At 42.7% G+C, this 24,467-nt stretch overlaps 2 protein-coding genes across 2 annotated transcripts in view; one reads left to right on the top strand and one right to left on the bottom strand.

The window, feature by feature from the left end:
- Positions 1–395: 395 nt before the first annotated feature.
- Positions 396–13,031, bottom strand: LOC311110942 (isoaspartyl peptidase/L-asparaginase-like). The gene is made up of 7 exons (XM_084153589.1): positions 12,973–13,031; positions 12,071–12,259; positions 11,564–11,706; positions 10,704–10,858; positions 10,400–10,521; positions 986–1,096; positions 396–843 (listed from the first exon to the last, which is right to left on the bottom strand). Exons 2-7 carry the CDS (start codon positions 12,255–12,257, stop codon positions 629–631), a joined length of 933 nt encoding a protein of 310 aa, XP_084009715.1. The 5' UTR covers positions 12,258–12,259; positions 12,973–13,031; the 3' UTR covers positions 396–628.
- Positions 13,032–16,808: 3,777 nt separating this feature from the next.
- Positions 16,809–24,467, top strand: part of LOC311110533 (regulating synaptic membrane exocytosis protein 1-like) — a gene marked incomplete at both ends in the record, with an annotated part of 44,430 nt that continues 36,771 nt past the window's right edge. Inside the window, 2 exons of the mRNA XM_084153043.1 lie at positions 16,809–16,972; positions 21,218–21,292. Coding sequence (XP_084009169.1) covers positions 16,809–16,972; positions 21,218–21,292 — 239 coding nt within the window. The remainder of the gene's footprint in view (positions 16,973–21,217; positions 21,293–24,467) is intronic.

Raw genomic sequence — 24,467 nt, forward strand, 5'->3', positions numbered from 1 at the left:
AGGCAGGGGAAGGACAGAAGACTGGCAGAGGACAACACTTCAGACTATTGAGATGAAACAGAATGGTTCAGCCTGAATTTGTGAACCGACTACACCCCTACATTTTAGAGACTACCGAGATAAGGAGATCCGACAGAAACCAACCAAAGCAAATTAATGTAAAATAACCTTTAGACAATCTTGATATTCTGCACCATCTAGTGGAGTAAACCGAGTGGCACATGACCTTTGCCAGCAGGCCACAGTACATGTAAGGGACACACACTCCATGTGTCAACTTTGTCCGTAACTCTCTGCTAGTATTTATGCATGCCATGAACAATCATGGCTTTATAGGACTCCAAATGAGGCATTGAAAACCCCTCAGAAAGGATAAATAGCCTATGTTTGTTTTTAAAACACGCTTTATTCCTTAATATTTACATTTGGCAGTTGATCAACACTTTCCAAATACTGGCTCTAGATATGAACATTGATCTGAGGATTAGAAAATATTGAAATAGTACTGATTGCTAAAAACACAGTTATGATAAATTTCAATTCAGTGCTTTCTATAGATTGTTTACCTGAGTGTGTTAGTAGGGATCTTCTAGTCTCTCTCAACACATTAGTGGAAGTGGAGTGTATGTTAGTAGGGGTTGTCTATGTTCTGTGTGAAGTGTTCTCCAGTGTACAGGCCATAGTGGAGTGTTTGTTGCTGGGCTGCAGCCCAGGCCATCTGCAGGCTGCTGAAACGAACGGACCATCCACCCTGGGGGTCCACCACAACCACTCCCCCCAGACCCCCCACCCTCTCCTTCATATAGGCCAGGGCCTCGTCTGCTGCTGCCTCTGCACTGCGCCCTGCAGGGGACACACACACCAGGGAGGGAGGATGGATGGATTAATGCATGGATGAGGGAATAAATGGATGGAGTTACTGAGGATTGAATGTTTATAATCAGTTTATCAATCAATCTGTCTTTATAAATCGTGTGTGTGTTACCTTGCTCCATGTGGAACAGGATGAGTCTAGCCAGAGTCACCTTCATGATGGCTTCACCATGGCCCGTGGGTGACACTGCTCCCACCTTGTTATCAGCATAACCTCCACACCCTGAAAGACACACACAGCCTGCTCTTCACACACTATAAGAGAGAAAGGTCTCCAACATGTATTGACTTTCATGTGGTCTTAAAGTCTGTTGGAATACTTGAAAAATCAGTCTTCCGTAATTAATTACCAATTTGACAACTGATGGATTGGTTGAAGTGGGGTGGAAACCTTGCTTATATTATTTCTACAGGCAGTCTATCAAGGCTAGAATAATTGTAACACACCTGGTTGTCTGAGGGTGCGGTTTCCGCTTCGAACCACTAGATGGTGAGGTAAACAATAGAATACATGTACAGAATGCTCTTTACAGGTACCAAAAATAAAAGGCGCAAACAAATAGTGTAAAAAATGCCCTGCACCTTTAAGGGTATTTGATTGACAAGCCAGTCAGCCAATATCTGCTCCTGAATTCTGGACAATCACCTCCCTGGTGCTCTCCCCTTGGGTGTCAGGTGAGTTTCCAAAAAAGAGGGGAAAAAACTAACTGGGCACAAACTGGTTGAATCAACATTGTTTCAACGTAATTTGCCAACGTATTGTGACAAGGAATCTACATGGAAAATACATTGGATTTGAAAAAAGTAATCAACATAAACTGTTGTTTTGAGGGTGAAGTTTCAACCACAGAATTATGATACCAATTTTCAACATAGACAAACCTTGTATAAAATGTTTAATTTGTACCTTTGAAACAACGTCAGATCTTCAACGTTATAGCCACCATTAGAAAAAATAAAAAAACAATAGGCTGGGCAGCACCTCCTACTGGAGAGTTGATATACAGCTATTCATTTGGTCTCCCATCCAGGGTTTTAACCAAGCCCTGCTTAGCTTTTATATTTGTAACTGACTACTACCAATGTGCCATCAGTGAGACTGATTATTGAGAGATCTCTTAATAACTAAATACTGTATATTCACTGTTGCTATCGAAGTCATTCCAAAGGGTAGAGGTTTAACAGCAAATGAAATGCAACCATACATTTTTATAAGTCATACATCATCAATGATGCTATTTAGGCATATATAGCATTTGCAAAGTCATCAACAGCTATTGTTTCAAGTCAACCCAGGGTTCAGCTAAAAATAGACTATACATAGGCCTAGGGTTTCAATCTTTGGTTGATTTCAAATTTAATCTTCAAGTTAATCATTAATATGTTGGATTCACATCAACATCTCAACCAAAAATCTAAGTTAAAGAATAGGACTAAATCAAATCAAACTTTATTTAAAGGGCATTTAAAGTTTGATTAGATTAGATTTAGTCCTGTTCTTTAACTTTGGTTTTTGGTTGAGATGGAGACGTGAATCCAACATATCAATTATTAATTTGTAGACAAACTGGAATTAAAGCCAGACTAAGTCAGTAGCACAAAAGATACATCTCCTTCATATGTTGATATTTGGTTGCGTTGACAACCAAACACAAATCAATTACACTTTTGCAATACAGTAAATAGCATATTAACTTGTCGACAAATAAAAGTTAATGAATAGGATTAAGATTCTTTAAAATGTTGGAATCAATTAGGTCCACTATTGCTCGAAATGATTAACACAGCTGCAATTTACAAAGGTTCATTTAGGAGAGATGTGAATACAGCACTAATTTAGCTTTTATTAGAAAAAAGGTACTAAAAGGAACTAAAAGGAGTGATACAATATCTCAGTTTCAAGGTAAGAAGCCTGGTGTGGTATCAGTCAGTTACATGCGGGAACCAACCATGATTATATGACTTGTTTGTGTAGCAGTATAAAAGGACTGAAAGAGAACCTCCCCTTTGGAGTTTCATCAGGCTTGTATTGAGTTTGTGAACCTCTCCGGCCGTGATAATAAAGATTGCTTCATTTACTATGATTTGAGTCCTTAGTGGTGTATTTCCACAACATTGTCGTCCCGTCTCGAGACTTACTTAACAAAATTGGTCCACACGAACCAAAGTGGGTTTGTTAAAAAGTGCTTATCCTCTGATAACCTCCGTCGACTATTACATATCTTAGATGCTTCATCAGAAATAACAGCTTCTTGGGCTGCATTATCTCTCGATGCAGAACAAGCTGCATATCTCTGGTCTGTCTTGGAACATATGGGGATTGGCGCCAATTTCATGAATATGATTAAAATACTATATGCCAATCCCTCAGCCATAGTTATAACAGGCAAAATCTGCTCTGCTCCTTTCAGAATCACTAGAAGCAGCAGACAAGGCGATCCAATCTTGCCTTTACTATTCTTATTATCCATGGAACCCCTGGCTGAGGCAATTCGTCAATCAAAGGAAATAACACCAATTTCCATCAAATCTACTGATCACTTCATCTCATTATACGTGGATGATATTTTACTATATCTAGACAATGCATCTCAATCGCTCACAAACGCATTGATGACCATAGATTAATTTTATAGCTTGAAATGAAGCTGAATTTATCTAACCAAATCAGCACTACTGCCTCTCAAGACCCGATCGAAGACTCGATCTCTACCAGTGCCGGTCAGTGCCGTTTTTTTTTTCATGAGCATGGCCTTATTTCTATTACAGGGAATAAGTTAGTCCTAAATATTTTAAAAACTAAAAGCATTGTATTTGGGACAAATCACTTTACTAAACCCTAAACCTCAACTAAATATAGTAATGAATAATGTGGAAATTGAGCAAGTTGAGGAGACTAAATTGCTTGGAGTAACCCTGGATTGTAAACTGTCATGGTCAAAACATATTGATACAACAGTAGCTAGGATGGGGAGAAGTCTGTCTATAATAAGGCGCTGCTCTGCATTCTTAACAGCACTATCAAAAAGGCAGGTCCTACAGGCCCTAGTTTTGTCGCACCTGGACTACTGTTCAGTCGTGTGGTCAGGTGCCACAAAGAGGGACATAGGAAAATTGCAATTGGCTCAGAACAGGGCAGCACGGCTGGCCCTTGGATGTACACAGAGCGCTAACATTAATAATATGAATGTCAATCTCTCCTGGCTCAAAGCGGAGGAGAGATTGACTTCTTCACTACTTGTATTTGTGAGAGGTATTGACATGTTGAATGCATGTCTGTTTGAACTACTGGCACACAGCTCGGACACTGATGCATACCCCACAAGACATGCCACTAGAGGTCTCTTCACAGTCGCCATGTCAAGAACAGACTATGGCAGGCGCACAGTACTACATAGAGCCATGACTACATGGAACTCTATTCCACATCAAGTAACTCATGCCAGCAGTAAAATTAAATTAAATAAAAACAGAAAAATGCACCTTATGGAACAGCGGGGACTGTGAAGCGACACAAACATAGACACATGCATACAAACACACGATAACATATGCACTATACACATGTACACATGGATTTTGGGTTATAGATATGTGGTAGTAGAGTAGGAGGCCTGAGGGCACACACTTAACATGTTGTGAAATCTGTTATGAATGTATTGTAATGTTTCTAAAATGTATAACTGCCTTAATTTAGCTGGACCCCAGGAAGATAAGCTAATGGGGATCCATAATAAATACAAATACAGCATATTGGATAACTCTCATTCATATTCCATTCACCCAGTTCAATGTAACAGCGATAGGTTTAGGCTACAACATGATACTCAAATTTTCCATATACCCATCATGAGGTTGCTACAACCTAGCCTATGAATAAAAGTTTACAACGTAGGTCGAGAGACAAATTTGAGGTGACCTTCAATACCGCCTTGCACACTCTTGCCTGCATCTAGCTGATATAGGGTGTAATCATTAGTCCATCAGTTGCAGCCACATTGTATTCCTTCTTGCATCTATGCTCTCTCCTCCGCTCACCTCTTCCCTTCGCTTGTGGACTTCATCAATACACAACACATCGGCTGTATGTGACCAGGCGAAAAAACCTTTCCAAGCCAAACTGCTACACACAGCCGACATCGTTGTCACTATATTAGCTAAAGTAACGTCATAGTCAGCATAGCTTATAGAACTAACGCGTTAGTAAACCCGCTACAATCATGCAGTAACGTTAGTGTACAGTCAGTAAGCAGTTACACGGCGGGCCCCGGTGGCAATAAATTAGTAATACCAAAAGCTTACATTGACATAGAAGCGTTCCAGTGTTGTGTTGGAAAGTCATAGCCAGCTAGCTAACATAGCATCCCTCTGTTTGAGCAGGATGTTTAAGTAAGCTAAACTAGCTAGCTGCATTTGCTAGCTAAGTAAGTGAAACAAAGTGAAAAAAAAAGAGGACATCTCTCTCTCTATTTCTCTCTTGCTTCTCCTTCTATTTTGGAAGAAATTAATTTGTTCAAAACTGTTCAACTATTGTCTTTGTCTCTCTTTGAGTCTACTCACCACATTTTATACACTGCAGTGCTTGCTAGCTGTAGCTTCTGCTTTCAGTACTAGATTCATTCTCTGATCCTTTGATTGGATGGACAACATGTCAGTTCATGCTGCAAGAGCTCTAATAGGCTGGAGGACGTCCTCCAGAAGTTGTCATAATTACTGTGCAAGTCTATGGAATGGTGTGAGAACTATGAGCCTCCTAGGTTTTGTATTGAAGTCAATGTACCCAGAGGAGGACGGAAGCTAGCTGTCCTCCGGCTACACCATGGTGCTACCCTACAGAGTGCTGTTGAGGCTACTGTAGACCTTATTTGCAAAACAGTGTATTAATCAATTATTTAGTGACGTGATTATATTTAGTATAGTTTTATCTAAAAATTATAACTTTTTTAATGTTTTACTATTTTAATTTTTATGAAATTCACTGAGGTGGATAGTCCTCCCCTTCCTCTTCTGAGGAGCCTCCACTGATCTCTACTTATGGAATCCCAGTCATTTCCTATTTTAAATATTTGGGAGTAGATATATTTCCTTCCTTAGATAAAACCATTACCAGAAACTTTAACAGAACGCTCAAATCAATTCATTCCGACCTCAGAAGATGGAATAATATCCCAGTTGCTTTAACCGGAAGAATATCTATTGTCAACGTCAAAATGAATATATTGCAATGGCTGAATTTCTGTAGTTCAATGCTTCCCATGGCACCCCCTTCTGTCTATTGGGATAAAATTCATAGTGGGTTTCAAAATATGTATGGCAAGGTAAACGTCCCGGAAAAAATTAACAAGACGTTGGAGGTAAAGGTCTTCACAGGCCCAAAAAGTTGGACCCGTTCCAAAATGGACCTGGGGCTTTCCCACCCGGCCCCCGATATGCATAAATACATGTTTTAAATATAGAGACCCGTTCCGAACGGACCTGAAGACAACTAGACCCGTTCCGTATAGACCTGGTCAGATCCAGACCCGGTCCGAGTGAGAGAAAAAGCAGAAAAGTAATATTTTAAACTACTTTATTAACCGGGGCTGACAAAGCACGAGAGGAGGGAGAGAGGTGCCGCTCTAGCAGGTGGAGGGACCGTACTGTGAGCGAGTGACACAGAGAGCAGTGAGGAGGAGTAGGTAGGGGGAGACGAGCGACAGCAACCAAGCCGACTCGCGCTATAGTACACTAATAGCTGCCATAGCTGGGTTATTTAATGTATCATCAAATATGATTACGTAGTACATGTCTTGACTGCATCAAACCGGGAGACGCTAGTTAAGCTAGCTAACGTTAGCTAACTAGGCTAATTGAGGTCGCAGTGCATGCGCTTTGTCATCCTACAGTTACAAATAACTCCATTCAGAAATATTAAGTAGCAGCCTATCTGTTGGCTATTGATCGATGTAGCTTATCCTTTTCCTTTAATTTTTGTCATTTTAATTCCATCTTCCATTGATTAGATATCTCCTAACTTTTGCCACACACGGAGGCTCTATGACAGTAGCCAATTGCCGCTTTAATGATTTATGATTGGCCAACAACAACCTACACTTGCTATGCTTGTTCAAAGCAAGAGCAGCAGCATAAATGATAAAATGTCTCTCTATCTCGCTCTACTGCGCAGTCGCGTTCGGGTCTGTAAGGGCTCGTCCGAACTAGCCAGTTAAAATTACACATACCCGAGACCCGTGAAAATCATATCAGATCTGACCGGTGACATTATTTAGAATTCTGGATCCGGACCTCTCGGTCCCGTATCGGTATTCGGGTACAGGTGGATCCGTGAAGACCTCTATTATCTGGCCTCCCGAAAGGACTGATCTCTATAATACACTATATTACACAAAAGTATGTGGACACCCCTTCAAATTAGTGAATTCGGCTATTTCAGCCACACCCGTTGCTGACAGGTGTATAAAATCGAGCACACAGCCATGCAATCTCCATAGACAAATACTGGCAGTAGAATGGCCTTACTGAAGAGCTCAGTGACGTCTAGGCGCAGCAACGGCTCATCCGCGAAGTGGTAGGCCACACAACCTCACAGAACGGGCCCGCTGAGTGCTGAAGCGCATAAAAATTGTCTGTCCTTGGTTGCAACACTCACTACCAAGTTCCAAACTGCCTCTGGAAGCAATGTCAGCACAATAACTGTTCGTCGGGAGCTTCATGAAATAGGTTTCCATGGCTGAGCAGCCGCACACAAGCCTAAGATCACCATGAGCAATGCCAAGCGTCGGCTGGAGTGGTGTAAAGCTCGCCGCCATTGAACTCTGGAGCAGTGGAAACGCGTTCTCTGGAGTGATGAATCACGCTTCACCATCTGGCAGTCCGACCGATTAATCTGGGTTTGGCGGATGCCAGGAGAACGCTACCTGCCCCAATGCATAGTGCCAACTGTAAAGTTTGGTGGAGGAGGAATAATGGTCTGGGGCTGTTTTTCATGGTTCAGGCTAGGCCTCTTAGTTCCAGTGAAGGGAAATCTTAACGCTACAGCATACAATGACATTCTAGACGATTCTGTGCTTCCAACTTTGTGGCAACAGTTTGGGGAAGGCCCTTTCCTGGTTCATCATGACAATGCCGCAGTGCACAAAGCGAGGTCCATACAGAAATGGTTTGTCAAGATCGGTGTGGAAGAACTTGACTGGCCTGCACACAGAGCCCTGACCTCAACCCCATCGAACACCTTTGGGATGAATTGGAACGCCAACTGCGAGCCAACATCAGCACCCGACCTCACTAATGCTCTTGTTGCTGAATGGAAGCAAGTCCCCGCAGCAATGTTCTAGTGGAAAGCCTTCCCAGAAGAGTGGAGGCTGTTATAGCAGCAAAGAGGGGACCAACTCCATATTAATGCCCATGATTTTGGAATGAGATGTTCGACGAGCAGGTGTCCACATAATTTTGGTCATGTAGTGTATATAAACAACTTTTGGAAAGCACCATATTCTGAGCTAGCCATTAAAAAAGTATGGTCCACAAATCTAATTGAATCTGAACAACCCTTTAACTGGAATAGAATATGGAAAAATATGGCCTTGGGATCCCGTAATCCGAACCATCAATTTAAACATTTTAAGTTTGTTCAGACTGTATTTAACACCAAGGAAACGTTTTACGATGAAATTGGCCCAAACTCCCAACCGTTCACTAAATCAGGAGTGCCCTGCAGTTACATGATCCTGGGGCAGAGTTACAAAATTATTTCCAAAGAGCATGATTTTATACTGTATATTCAATGCTTTGCATCTATTATGTTACTTAACGATGATAGCCCTTTGAATCGCTCAATCAATCAGAAAAGATTACTGCTCGCAGGTGCCTGGATGGGAACTGAGGGGGGAATGGGTTGGGGTTTTCTTTGTATGCAGTTCATAGTTTTTTTGATTTTTTTTTACAACTGTTAATGTAATCTCAACTGCAATCCAGGTCATTTGGTTGTGCTATTATATGAAGCACAGTGATAACACATTAAGTTGTGCATTCCCATTTGAACTTTGTTGTGCTTTTAAAATGGTTGAAAGTGCAGTGATAACAAACATTTAGATGACACCTAAACCAAAAATCTGACATTGTTTTTCCATTCGAATTTGGTTACACTTTTAAATGGTTGAATCATAGTAATAACACATTGGGAATTCAAACTTCTGGCTGTCTTTTTGAGTGGGTGAATAAAGGTTGAAATCTCATTGATCATCATCTCAACCAAATATTGCCCACATTTCCACATTGAAATGTCATGATGTACCCAGTGGGAAGGGCCTACAGGAGTAGGAGATGGCCTAGTCAAGTTAGTGTTTAATGTGTTCCTCAATTCAACTGTGAGTATTGTTTCTTTGTTGTGCCAACTTATTTATACTACAGTGTTTGTTGAAGTTCATGCATGCGTCCTACCTTTGTATATAGACCATACGTACTAAATAACATTTTTATAAAGGTCATGTTAACTGACTTATATTATCGCATAGAACAAAACGTATAAGATCTCCTAAAACTGTGTTAACCTCAGACCTTATTTTTGGTCTTTATCCCAAAACCCCATTATTTCCCCCATAGGAATGGCCAACGAACCAGAGGTAGAAAATGCTAACTAATTTCCTTTTTTAGGACTACAAGCTGACGAGCTCTATATGCATATCTGTACATTTACTGGCCTATTTACCCTTTTAATAGTGCCCTTTCTCTTTACAGAAACCACACTTCACTCAACTCACACAAAGTTGTGTATGGAATGCGTTGGTTGGTGGTGACAAACCCTGTTTATAATATCTGCCTGGTTCTTACCGGACAACCTGTGGTGGGTTACCAACTCTACAGTCAGAAATCAGTATATAGCAGGTGAGGGCTCAGAACGTTTCCAGCTAGCCCTTACATTTGTAAACTAGTGATCTATGAAACTCTTGACAGCGATTCACTTCTAAAGGCATGTCAGTGAATGGGGATATTTGGGTGAAATGCATAGTTGATCATTGATGGTTGACCTGAGTGTATTGATTTACCAGCATCGCTGATTAACATTAGAACATTTCTCATCATGAGACTCCACTTACCACTTCTTCAATTACATGCATGTAAAGTAATAGATTGTTTAACCCCTGTTCTGTGTATGTGTGTAAATGTATGCACATTTGAGAGTGTGGGTGTTTGTGTGTGTACAGTATGTTGTGTATGTGCCTCTGTGCCTTTATGAAGCAGTCTAGGAGTGTGAGGTAGTAGTGTGTGTTGTTCATACTGCTGGCTGTAATAATCTCCATAGTGAAACATTAACCCAGCAGGTATTGAGTGAATGGCTCCACACCACCACACATTCCTCCACGTCTCAGGGGTCAGGGTTCACCAAAGCCACTCAGCTTTCTGTATCACTGTTAAAGCTGCAGGTCTCTTTCTCATTTCTTCCTCCACTCCTCTCTTTCTCTCTCCTACTTCCTCTCCACATCTCTTTATCCGTTTACCTCATATGACATAACATCAGATGTCTCACCGATACATGCTGTATCCCCCACTCTGCCCTCCATCTTGTTCAGCATGCCACCGGTGGAGGTGGCACAGGCTATGTTCCCCTCCGCATCCACCGCCACCGCCCCTACCGTGCCCATCTTTCCCCTGTGACACACACACACTTCAATTAAAAAATGTAATTAACATCTATCATGCAATATTATCATACCATGCTGTGTTCTATCAGGTCACACTATCATATATCATGTCATGTTACAATCCATTTCATTATCTATCTAATGTATTCAACTCCATGGTATGAAACATCATGTCATGCTTTATCTTACATCTGGCACTCCACCGGGTTGGCATCAGCTGCCAGGTTCTTCTTCCAGCGCATACGGGCATACTCTGTGATCAGGGACTCCTCTGGCACCTCGGGTACACCCATTGCCCTGGCAAACTGACTGGCACCCTCCCCAGTCAGACACAGATGGCTCGTCTGCAATGGGTAACAGGGGCTCATTCAATGGGGAACAATGTTCAAGATGTATAGAATATACTGTACCTCACTTGCTTACGTGTGAGAGAGCGCTGTGGGAAAGTGCGCCGTGGCGGAAGCGTTCGCGCTAAAATGTATCGCTTTACGGCACTGCTTCGACCTCCCTTACAATGCAAAATATAATGATGTATATGTTCCTATGTAGTTCTTACTTCTGTTTCACCAACTACACACACACACGTACCCCACCAGACATGCCACCAGGGGTCTTTTGACAGTCCCAAAATCCAGAACAAATTCAAGAAAGTGTACAGTATTATATTGAGCCATTAATGCACAGAACTCCATTCCATCTCATATTGCTCAAATGAACAGCAAACCCGGTTTCAAAAAACAGATAAAGCAACATCTCATGGCACAACGCCTCTCCCCTATTTGACCTAGATAGTTTGTGTGTATGTATTGATATGTAGGCTACGTGTGTCTTTAAAAAAAAAATGTAATTGATGTAGTTCTGTCCTTGAGCTGTTCTTGTCTATTAATGTTCTGTATTATGTCATGTTTCATGTTTTGTGTAGACCCCAGGAAGATTAGCTGTTGCTTTTGCAACAGCTAATGGGGATCCTAATAAAATACCTAAAATACCCTGAACTGCTGTATGATCAACACTTTGTCTAAGCAAATCTGTGTGTGCGTGAACAGTACCTTGTCCATGACCAGTCTGGCCAGTTGGACAGGGTTGGCCACTTTCCTGACCGCAGAGACAGCTCCGCTGGCCAGATATCTCCCGTCCATCACGATGGCATCCATCTCCACCTCGCCCTTAGCATTCAACACCGAGCCTCGTCCTGATGCATGCAGAGATACAAGAGGACTCAGAGAAACGTCTTCATCTATACTTTATCAACCTTTGTTTATCCAGGTTAGTGTCATTGACAGTCAAATCTGGTAGCACTTTATTTTGTGGTAGTCTACTGGTATTTACCCCCCAAAAAGTAAAAGGTAAATGAATACTTATTTGGTAATTCCATTTGTTAATATTGTGTAATTATTACCATAGAACCATGTACCAAGTAAATATAAGTAGATGAATAGGTGGACCTATTTACCTTATCAGACCCTTATTGCTGATCTCAGAGGCCAGATGGTTTTTTCTGGTCATGTGACCTGGCTAGGAAAGACTCCAGGCCCTAGTCATGGGTGTGTGTTTACCTGCGTTGTAGTGGGGGTCATTCTCCAGCAGAGTGACTGCCTCCACCACAGCGTCCATGGCGCTGCCCTGCCCCTGGAGTTTGGAGTAGCCCCCCCTGACTGCAGCCCGGACCCCAGCACAAGACATCTGTGCACGCTCTTCAGGGATGTGCCCCGCTCCCCCATGGACCACCAACACAGGCAACATGTCTGCCAGAGAGGCCAGGGAGAGAGAAGTGGTGAGACAGTTACAGCAATTTAAAGAGGTTATACTCACTGTTTGTGTTACACATGTGCTCATGGGGATGCCCACATTGATATTTAAATTATCTTGAAATGGAGGTGTCCTGATTTGACCAGTGTCTAATAATAATAAGGACATCCTGGGTAGTTGAACTACAGTCAGCACCAAAACACCTGATTCAAACCATTATGTTGAGTTAGAGCTGGGCAGGAACAAAAGCCAGCACTGTAGCTCATTACAACCAAGCGGTGGCCACTGGTGTACATTAACACTCCCCATACTGCCAGACTGCCAGTTGTTTTGTTTGGTCAGGAAAAACTCCTGGCCCGTGTACACTTACAGATAGTATCCACAGGTCCAGCCATTAGCATTGAAACGGTTCTTACGTGTGATATTATAGCGTAGCCTACTCGATATAATTTAAACCAGCTGTCAGCACAATTTGTGCAAAGGAATAATTGAATGCGTCCGAAACGAATGAAGTTGGACTTAAGCTAAAACAAGACCAAATGCATTCATGCAGCGTCGCGCAAATAAATGGAGCAATGGACACGCATCGGAATGTGTGTGAAAAATAACACTATTCGATGTTGACATATACATTTGTATACACACTGAGATAGTATGCACTGATCATGTTTCCTGAGAAATTGTTCTACTGTTTATATTTCTTTCTTACCAGATAATCCGTCGAGGTTCAGTTATCGAAACCAGCGCGTTTAATGACGTATGTACTATTATTATGCCAGAAGCACAAACAATTACGTCACTCTGTATGGTAATGAGAAAAGCTTCAAAATAAAAGCCCAATTTCAAAACATTGCAATGTGGATAACTAATTCAAAATTAATTTAATTTTTATAAATTATTGTGCAGGCAAAAAAGGCAATAAGTATATATATATTTTTAAAGACCAACGATGTTGACACTGGTATGTTGAAAATATTGTTAGTCCACTTCTGTTGTTTACGAAGCGTGTGACGAATATAATGTGATTTGATTTGAATATTCGGCTGTAGAGAGAACTCTTCTAACTGTCTCAGCTAAAGTGGGGTGGAAAATACTCAGTAGGGTCTCTACTAACCAAATATGTTTCATTTTCAATGGCGATTTTAACATGCAAATCTTGGTGGGGCAAAAAAAAACATTGTGGGAAGCATGCCAGCAAAGCCACTACACAACACAACACTAAACAATACATTAATTGCACTATTACGGTGACAAATGGTTTCTACTGACAATTGAGATGTACAAACTATGGCATAAGGGGACGACAAGCGGATAAAAGGCAATCCGTAATTTCGATTAAGACATTAATAAGCGAGCTAGGACGGACGTAGTCAATATAACTATTTGCTCAGCACTTTTGAAATGAACAGGAAGGTGGCGCGACGATCCTTCGTGGGCAAATGTTGTCATCAAAGTCTGGCATTCTCTGGATTTATGGTGCTTTCAAGACAACTGGGAACTCTGAAAAAAACAAGGTTGAATCATGATGACGTCAGTGATCTTCAGGTCGTAGTTCTAGAAAGAAGCCTGAGTTCCCGATTTACAATTCCGAGTTGGATGACCATTGAAAACGTATTTTCCCAGTCGGAGCTAGTTTTTTTCCCTGAGTTCCCAGTTGTCTTGAACTCACTGAAGTCAGATTTCGCAGTTCTGAGTTGTTTTGAGGGCGACACAAATCATGCTTCATTTATAATTTTATGGTTGGAAAAGAGACCCTTAATCCCAGACTTGGGACCACACAGCCACACCACTGAATAGCAGGCTAATGATTGCTTTGCAACCCTTGCAGTTCGCCACTGATTCCTTCCAAACCACTCATTGTTGAATTTGTTTGAATTTGATTCGTTTTATCTATAATTTCTCTTCATTATTTATCTTCATACGACAAGGATTAAAAAGGATTTGCCAGTAGATTGTCGACTTGATTCATGATGATGACTGCTAGCTAAGATTTTGAAAGTATGATGTTGACATGATCAGTCCAATCAAAGCTACTGTAGATATATCGTGATTTGACGTCATTTTATATGTGGCCAATGACCTTGAGCCTTCTTGGATGGGCATTTCTAATGTAACTCTATGGCAGCACCCAAGGGGTTTGAATTTTCGAGCTCTACCCTTAGACAGAACACTGAGCCAATCACAGCGCAACTAGAGAACATTACCAACACCTACGCTCTGTATTTTTTTACGCTGGCTTTCCCACCACCACATAAAGCACTGAGCTAGGCTGAAACACCTGCATTTTGGAGCTGCCTTACTCAAGAAAGCAACAATTTGACCATGTTTGTATGTGGCTTTATTAACTCAATGAATTTATGTACTTTTACATTGTTTGCAAACTGATATGTGACACGTATTAATGCCAAAATAACATGCAAAACAGGCAAGCCTGTTATTTATTTTTAGCTAAAAATGTGGGGCTCAAAACAGGTGGGGCTCTGAATGACGGGTCACCACTGGTCGTTTTTGATGGGGACTGTGTTAAATCCAGCAGCACTTCATTCTCCACCGCCTCCACACAGTCCCCCTCCAAAACGTAGCATATTTGGTTAGTAAAGACAAGATCCTACTGAGTATTTTTCACCACTTTAGCTGAGACAGGTAGAAAAGTTATCTCTACAAGCCAATATGGAGGCTATCCCATGTACAGTCTCCTGCTGCTATTAGAACGGTAATTTAACATATGGCTCTATAGCAGTGACATCAAGAGAAAACCCTGTATTCACCATATCAAAATAAAAGTTATTTGTAAGTTACGTCTACATGTTTTTCAAGGCTAAGTCAGAGAAAACCATTTATCAATAATAAACCCCAACAGAAATTGTTATTATTATTGTTAATTATTAAGCCTTTTGCTTGGAACAACAATGTGTATATCATGTTGTTTTTAATGTGTTGCAAGGAAGCATTGTGTTAGCCTAAATGAGAAACAGCCACATATTTAATTTTCAATCATCACAAATTACCCTAAATATTGCACATTTGTAGGGTGACAGGTTCCTAAATCCATGGTGTTATAGGCCTGAACGTCAATAGTTGTCCAGTGAATAGCTTCTATTATTGATTAGCTACGTGCTGCCATCTACTGGTAGGCTGATATTGTGGACGAATTAGGGCTGTTTCTTTGAAAACAGTTAAAGGCAACTGATTTTCTTGAAAGATAGATAGCCTATGACATAAAACCTCCATTCGCCTTGACTTTTTTGGCATAGAATCACCGCCTGTTATTAGACTGAGGTGCAAACCCTGTAGCACTAGAAATACTGTAGCATAGCTGTGAAACATTGCGTCGCGCAGTGAAATACTTTTGATATGAGCACCTCAAACAGGCAGCCAACAGCTAGGCTTCAACTCTGTTTGAGCGAAATTCAATGAATGAGACGAGAATATGTTGTTTTATACAACGGCTTCGTTTCGTGACTTTGACCACATCACAGCCATGATAAAAATGTCATAACACATGGCCTCTCATGTATTATTGCTTTAATTATACAATGGGTGGTTTAGAATTCCCATTGTTAGTTTATCCTGCCCATAATATAGGCTACAAGACAACATACACATCGCCACATTCATAAAAAGTGGCATCCTTTACGTCGTTACCTAGCAACGCACTACTACAACTACTACTAGCCTACTACTTTAAAGTGAAATGTTTTATGAAAAAAGACGGGGAAGCTTGGGTTATCCGTCTCATTTAGTCTCGTCGCCGGAAACCCACTACACTGTCCATGGTCCTGAAATGGGCTCATACACATTTTCATTGTAGGCCTATAAAACAACCACCACAACGCTAAGTTTGTGTTGGGAGTATTTTGAGCTGTGGTCCTAACAAGATTCACCAGCACTACTGACACTCACACACACGCGTTTGTGCCGGGTGCTGGTGGAAGGAAAGAAGGAATGGAGGAAGGGAGCGCGTCACTAGAACGCTTCGATTGGTGAAGTGAAAGATAATATTTTGCACGCGCCTCATACGGCGAGCCCCCATTCTCAAATGAGAATGCGCGCTCCCTGCGTGAGAAGGTGCACGCGCTTCAGGGGCTGCGGTCCCATTGACGGTTCCACATCTCCCTGACAGCAGCAGCATCAGCAGCAGAGCACAGCAGCGTTGGAAAACAAGGAGCCCACCTAGCCAGCGGACCAGCCTAGGCAGCGTCAGATAAATATTTATCTGCATTGAACGAAGCTAGCTTCCCCGGGTGACCGAGTAGCCTATCATTCTCTGCCGGAGATATGGGCTCCCTGTAACTGGAGGTGGAGGGGAGAGGAGGGCGGGCGGGGGGTGGGGGGGGAGGTGAGAATAGAGCGAGAGAGAGGAAGAGAGAGAGAAAAGGCGACTAGGAACCGAAGAAGCACTACCGCCGTGGGTGCCTGCCACCATGGGAGCCTTGCATCACTTGCCCGAGCCGTTGCTTCCTCCATGGGCCATGTCGTGATCCGTGGGCTCCGCCAGCGGGATTTCTGTCAGTGATCCGAGCCGCGGAAGAGAGGGGGGAGAAGATGTCAGCCTCGGTGGGCCCTCGGGGCGGCGCGCGCCCACCCGTCGTGCCGGCGTCCATGCCCGAGCCGGACCTGAGCCATCTGACGGAGGAGGAGAGGAAGATCATCATGGCCGTGCTAGCTCGACAGAAGGAGGAGGAGGAGAAGGAAGAGGCCATGTTAAAGTAAGGGAGATACTGGGGCTATTTCCGCTGTGGAGATGCTTGGGAGATTATGTGCATAGATGCTGCCATACTGCCGCCCATCGTCCGCTAGGCCACCAATAGGCTACCAAACCTATACACATATCTGTCTACCTAACCTACTCAAGGGACTAAGGTGCAGCATAGGCTGTCGACGTGTGTAGTGATTAGCTGTAGTGAGTGTGTGTGTGTAGGCTATGTGTTCATCAGCATGTAGGCTATCCCTCGGTGCATCCTTGTTAATGGGCTACGGTATCAGTGATTCTTGATTGTGATCATACAGTATTTCAGTGGACATCTCCATGCATGTAAGACAGCCTACTGTAGTGTTCACTTGTCTACTGCACTCCCCTAACATGAGATGGTAGCGCCTATATAGCCCCAGCTCCTCTCACGGCAAAGATAGTGTAGCTTATTTCACTCTCAACAATCTATAGCCTATAATTTAGCCTACAGAGAGTCAAGGATGACCTAACAAGATGCTTTAACATGCTGTGGGTGCCTGTGTGTGAGTGAGAGTGTGTGTGTGAGAGAGAGAGAGCGAGAGTTAGAGAGAGAGAGAGAGAGAGAGAGAGAGAGAGAGAGAGAGAGAGAGAGAGAGAAGAGGGGTGTGTCAGCCCGGAAACACACAGCAGCTTCACACTCCACTGTATTTTCATGCCCGGACACGAATAATCTAACTCATTTCTTCTCAATCGCACCCATTTCTCCCAATTCAAGTCTGTGGTCTGTCATATCCAAACAATTCTAAACCGCTGGCTATATAGGTTCTAAATAGTCTATAGCCCAGGCTAGTATATTCTCAAGCACAGCATCTGTAGGCTACAGATAGGCTAACATCAGGCGGCGATTGCACAGCGTCATTCGACCGAGATTCTGTCATTTCTGTTTGTAGAATCAGTGGAACGGCATCTCTGCCCTAGCGGTGTTTCCAGTGCTTGACTTGGGCAGGAGCTCACTGGAACTGAGTGCCAGCACCTCGACTGTTCTACTGCTTGAGCTCCTGTTCCTCTTATAGAATATTAGCTCAAAAGTATTGTGGAGCTCCTGCACCTAAATATAAACAGTACCGGCACCCAAAATGAGTACGGGCACCTATTTGAGTTCAAGTCAAGCACTGTGTGTTTCCAGCCCATATCTCAACAGCTGTTTGCTTGTTCGTTCGTTGCTTTGGCGACGGTGTGCGGTTGAGTATCAGCCCAATGTAGGCCAGCGCCAGCACTCTCGCATCAGGCTACAGCAGCCCATCTATACAGAAAGGCTACAGTAAATGCATGTAGCCTAGTTTATGCCCTATGTGTTGTTTTATTACAGTGGATAATGGTCGAAAACAGCCTGTGCTATTTTAGTATTTTCACACACAGAACGCGAGCCAGTGTGGAAGGAGCACGTCTGTTGTGTTTGTCACGACAACAATTCGGAGGTTTATCATCGTGAGTTAAATTGAACCCTATCTGGGTAGCATATGGCTCCACGTATAGTCTGACAAACTGCAGCGAGGTGATCTGACGTCAGACCACAGTCACCGCTATCGCATAGTCTTATAGAGAATGAATAACTAGGCTCCCATGAGAACCCCTTCTTCTCTGCTATTCACGTCTGTGTTCTATTTTAGGCTCCTTTTGCAGAGTGCTAGCCCAGCACTGAAACTGCAGATCGATTCATTGCATCTAAAGAAGGAAGTGTCCAATGCATAAGTGGTCATGCATCATTTTCATAATTCTCATCATAGGCTATGCATCAAGACTATATTTCAGCTCTGCCTTATTGCTAGTCGGAGCACATAGGCTACTGTAGCATGTGTGCGTGTGTGCATGCTAGCATGGTGTGCTGTGTACATTAGCCTATGTGCCCACACTCTAGCGATAAGGGCAACGCTGAAAACAGCCTTGTGTAAGTCTTACAGTCACAGAACTCACCTACATGTATATCCTATAGGATAATTTACTCTAATCACAACATCAGATTATGGTAGACCCAGGCTGGACTGATATGTCATCTAATCTGCCCATTCTATGCTGTAAATCCGTTTGATTAACCCACTAATGTGAGAAGCGCTGATGAAACCTGAAGACAGCAGTGTGGCCACAATAGCCTAGCATGACCACACACACACACGCACGCACGCACGCACACACACACACACACACACACACACACACACACACACACACACAGACAGACACACACACACACACACACACACAGACACACACACACACACACACACACACACACACACACACACACACACACACACACACACACACACACACACACACACACACACACACACACACACACACACACACACACACACACACACACACACACACACACACACACACACACAGAGGCTGGTATTCAATCCAACCCGCCATTTATCAATTTTTACACAGTGCTTTTGTATTCATACTAGAGTAATTGCCTGTGCATGTGCAGTGTGGGTGTGGGTGTGGGTATGTGCACTGTATGTGGAGATATTTTCCTGGATAGGTCACATAGTGAGAAAAAACCCTGATGGTTGTAAGAACACAGTGTGCTCCTCTGCTACTGTAACCTAAGAATTAGGTTTTGCTTCTACATCAAGTTTTTCACCAAATCGGTGTAATTGAAGTTGGGAGGTTTGAACAGCTATACTGGACAGTCAGACACAGCTATTATCGAACCCAAATTATTTTCATAACACCCATCTAATGACAGCTCAAATACAATGTGTTATTACAGATCTGTCACCCCTTTCAGTTTTAGACAGAACACCTCCATGTTGTGGGGTTCACTTAGTGTTTTCTCTGTGATCGATGACGTGGCACACAACCATTGGTTGATGAATGCAACGTCTGAGCAGGGAACGCAACCATCTACTCCACTACTTCCTGTTCTCCTTCAACAATTAACCAACATCTGATTAATCAGAATAGAGAAAAGTAGTTGCTAGGTAGATAACCAATTACAATTACAATTACAAAAACGTGATTCACCATATTTTAGAACTACACAACATTGACTTAGAAAACAATAATATCGCTCATAAAATAATTATACACTGGTATGTTTTTCACGTTTATCTCAAAATTACTATGTTTATTTTATTATTATTATTATTTTTAAATCTGACATACACATTGATCAATGTTGTGTAGTTCTAAAATATGGTGAATCACATTTTTGTAATTGTAATTGTAATTGGTTATCTACCTAGCAACTACTTTTCTCTATTCGGATTAATCAGATGTTGGTTACTTGTTGAAGGAGAACAGGAAGTAGTGGAGTACATCCCCTGCTCAGATGTTGCATTCATCAACCAATGGTTGTGTGCCACGTCATCGACTGACAGATTGCTATAACATATGATGTGGTTAGCTGATGCTTAAAATACCTATCCAGGCGCTGTAGGATCTGGCATGTGTCAGCAACACCTGGGCAGAGGAACACGCCTGATGTATTTAATTTAATTTATTTAACCAGGTAAGTTGACTGAGAACACATTCTCATTTACAGCAAGAGCCTGGGGAATAGTTACAGAGGAGAGGAGGGGGGATGAAAAAGCCAATTGGAAACTGGGGATGATTAGGTGGCCATGATGGTATGAGGGCCAGATTGGGAATTTAGCCAGGATACCGGGGTTAACACCCCTACTCTTACGATAAGCTCTTTAGTGACCACAGAGAGTCAGGACACCTGTTTAATGTGCCATCCGAAAGACGGCACACTACACAGGGCAATGTCCCCAATCACTGCCCTGGGGCATTGGGATCTTTTTTTAGACCAGAGGAAAGAGTGCCTCCTACTGGCCCTCCAACACCACTTCCAGCAGCATCTGGTCTCCCATCCAGGACCAACCCTGCTTAGCTTCAGAGGCAAGCCAGCAGTGGGATGCAGGGTGGTATACTGAATGTGGTCATTTCATCCATCCAGTATTTAATCGCGTTCCCCTGCTCAGAGGTTCCATGTATCAACCAATGGTTGCGTGCCACTTTATCGACTGTGCAGTCGGCCACCAGATTGCTATACTATATGATGTGGTCAGCTGATGCGTTAAATACCTATCCAGGTGTTGTAAGATCTGGCAGGCATCAGCAACGTCTGAGCAGAGGAACACGCCCAACGTCTAAATCGAGTCATACATCCACCTTCTAAAGAACCCTCAAACTACACCATTGTATACATTTTTAACATCATTTTCAGACAAAATTCTAACAACATTGTCCCTCTTGTGTGTTTCAGGGAGGAGAAGCCCATCCAAGCAAGAACTGTGAACCTGGTTGGGCAGAAGAAGCCTCCTCAGCAAAATGATGTCCGGTAAAAACCATTAAACAACCTTATTTTGCTGTCTGTTTTTTTTAATGTTCAGTTGGTTATTCTAACACAGTCTTGGGGTGGTCAGAAGACCTGGGTTCGAACCCAGTCTGTCTCATTGGTGCCTAAAACTGCTTAAGGTCTTTGAGGACAAGGTGGTCAAAGGGGAGTGAAGTGTAACAGATGAGCTGGTGAACTTAACTATCTTCACGTAATGAGTAACCTTGCCTGAGACCAGAGGGATATACTACGATTGAAGCTAGATCTGCTCAGGGTTTTCTAAAGCTAGCCAGCTTCAGTTAGCTTCACATTCCAGCTCAGGCTTCATCCGTACTACGATGGTGAATATTACTCGTCCGCCTGCCGCTAACTCTAGCAGGCTTGTAACGGCGCGTGCATGTCACCCGTGGCTAGTCGAACGCCAAACTCTTCATTGAGACAATGCTGAAACATCAATCCATGGGCGAGTCAGTGCCACATTTTCATTTGTGCCGAAATCTAAATGAAAGAAAATGTATCTTGCAAATTCAGCAGGCTAATGTGTGAAATAGGCTTTTAGAAGTGCTGTCTTTATTTTATTACTTATCGTTAATGCTGTCTTTGGTGTGCTTTGGTGTGCTTATCAATGCACAAGCATCTTTTTCCCCCACTCCTCTTGATAAAATAGTTGTATTTGTCATACACAAGTTTTACTGTGCGTGAAGTTTGAAATGCATTATGTCTTTACTAAATGTGTAATGTGCTAGGTATTTTAACATTACTATTTGTTAACACACACAAAAAACTGTTGTCTTCCTCAAATGAAGGGGATGATGACGTAATCTTTGAGAGAGGGAGGGAATCTGATTTCATCGGTCCTCAATTCGTGACTCAGACACTTTACTCAGAATAAATGTAGTAAGCCCTGACTTAGCCTGCCCGGTAGCAGGTTAGATCTGAATGATTCGTTGCCATAGAAATTTACCTGGCTAAAAGGTGAGCCACTTTTGTGGTACCGGTTATCCCGAGTTGAACTCAGAATTGACCAAAGTTACCTTGCTAACTCCTCAAACCACGTACTTAGTATAGGGCTCTGAAGACTTGTGTTAGCTCCCCGAGCTAATGTCAACCACAACATTCCACGACCCAGTGAGATGATGGACATCACCTGTCAATTAACTCTTAAGTGCTATTGAGCCATCATTGAGTCTTTGACTTGGGTTTGTGTTGTGGATACGTGATTAAGCCTGATGCCCCTAACGGCTAGTCCAGGGTCAGATATTCTGTATCCTCCTAATGGTCAGAATGTTAGAAATTGGGTTTGGGTCATCTGAGCCCAGATGTCTGGTAAGGGACAACTTCCTATCACTCTGGCTCTGATGAGGAAAACAGCCAGTATTCACCCAGAGTGATAAGTATGTCATATTGAAGTACCGGTACGTCAACTATCAATCCAGCATCTAAGGCCCCTTTGACTGAGGTGAGTTTGAGGATGCAGTTGAGAATGTGTGTGTCTGTCTGTGTGTAATGTATGTTTGGGAGCTGTGGTCAGCATTTTAGGCTTATGTCTGTAATGGAGATTGTCTCTGCAGCATAATGAACATGTTACGTGTGTATGTACTGTAAGTCATTATTTCTGCGTGGTCGTGCACGTTTACATTTTGTGTGTGTGAGTGGTTGTGCATGCGAGTGTGTGTGTGCTTCGTGTGCACTTGTGTGTGTGTGTTTTGCACAAGCATGCATGCGTGTGAGAGGTTGGATCAGAGAGTGGTGGGATTAAGGGGTAAATCAGCTGGTTCACATCTGCTTCCTCCGAGGAATCCCGGAATGTGGCCCAATTATGACATCACACCATGAAATCCCAGTCAGTATTCCGACACATACGGAATGTCAGCAAGCCGTCAGATTGAGATAGAGATAATGATAAGAACTTTATTTATGAAGTAAGGTATGCTTATCATACACTGACCATTTCTCAAATTACATCATATTCCCCACATAATGCATTTTTGACCTCAGTCACTTTTACTCTGGTCAAAAGCTGTGAACTATAAGGAGTTGTGTATCATTTGACATGCAGGCTATTATCAGTTTTTCTATTATTCTAGATGAGCATAGATGTTGATCTGTGATATGAATTCAGGAAGCTCAAGTAATGGAAAGCATATTTCTGTAAAGGGCTAGTGAAGTGAACTCAGAATGCATTAATGATAGACCTACTAATCCTGTTGATAGAGAGAAAAGCTTTCATAACTCTCAGTACATTAAAGAGATGACCACTCAAAAGCCATGTCTCCCTCTTGCCCACAGAGCAACATAGGCTATGTAAGATAACTTCTAGCATTAGCATCACCTACCGCCATGTAGCATTCTCACTAAAACTTTACACTGAGTGTACAAACATTAGGAACACCTGCTGACATAGACTGACCAGGTGAATCCAGGTGAAAGCTATGATCCCTTATTGATGCCACTTGTTAAATCCACTTCAATCAGTGTAGATGGAGAGGAGACAGGTTAAATAAGTATTTTTAAGCCTTGAGACAATTGAGACATGGATTGTGGGGGGAGGGGGGGGGGGGGGGGAGTGCAACTCAGTATTAGGAAGGTATTCCTAATGTTTGTACACTCAGTGTATATTTACCATATAGAGCTTACATTACTCTCCCCTCTATGACAGGGATGTATCTATAGGCCAGCTTATGTCGCTGTTATACCCCATGGAGCAGAGACTCCTGGAGGACTAGGATACTAGCCAATCACAGAGTGCAGGAAATGACTACCGGCCAATCTCAAAACCTCATGAGGGGACTGCAGTGTTACTGGGCCATTGCCATGGTGCCAGGGTCAGGGAGACTGCAATCCAATCATGTGTGGAGTTCCTGACTCCTTACTTCTATGTGTCTTCACAGGTGAAAGCATGGGTACAGTACAGACAACTAGAGAAGCACAGCTAGCACACAGCTAACTCAACACAACCTAGCATGACTTATGTACTGTATCTCTCTGCAACTACAGGATATTGTTCCCTGTATGTTGTGAGGTTTGTATGAGCGTGTGTGTGTGATTGTAGACGGTGCCCACCCTGCTCAAGGTAGAGCTCTGTACGACGGTGCCAAGCCATATGGAGCTCGGTCTGGGGAGCACACTACCCACTTAGCTCTGCTGTTGGCTTTGGTGCTCTCTCTCCATCTGTCTT

The sequence above is a fragment of the Coregonus lavaretus genome (assembly GCF_964263955.1).
Source record: "Coregonus lavaretus genome assembly, chromosome: 36".
NCBI classification, from domain to species: domain Eukaryota; kingdom Metazoa; phylum Chordata; class Actinopteri; order Salmoniformes; family Salmonidae; genus Coregonus; species Coregonus lavaretus.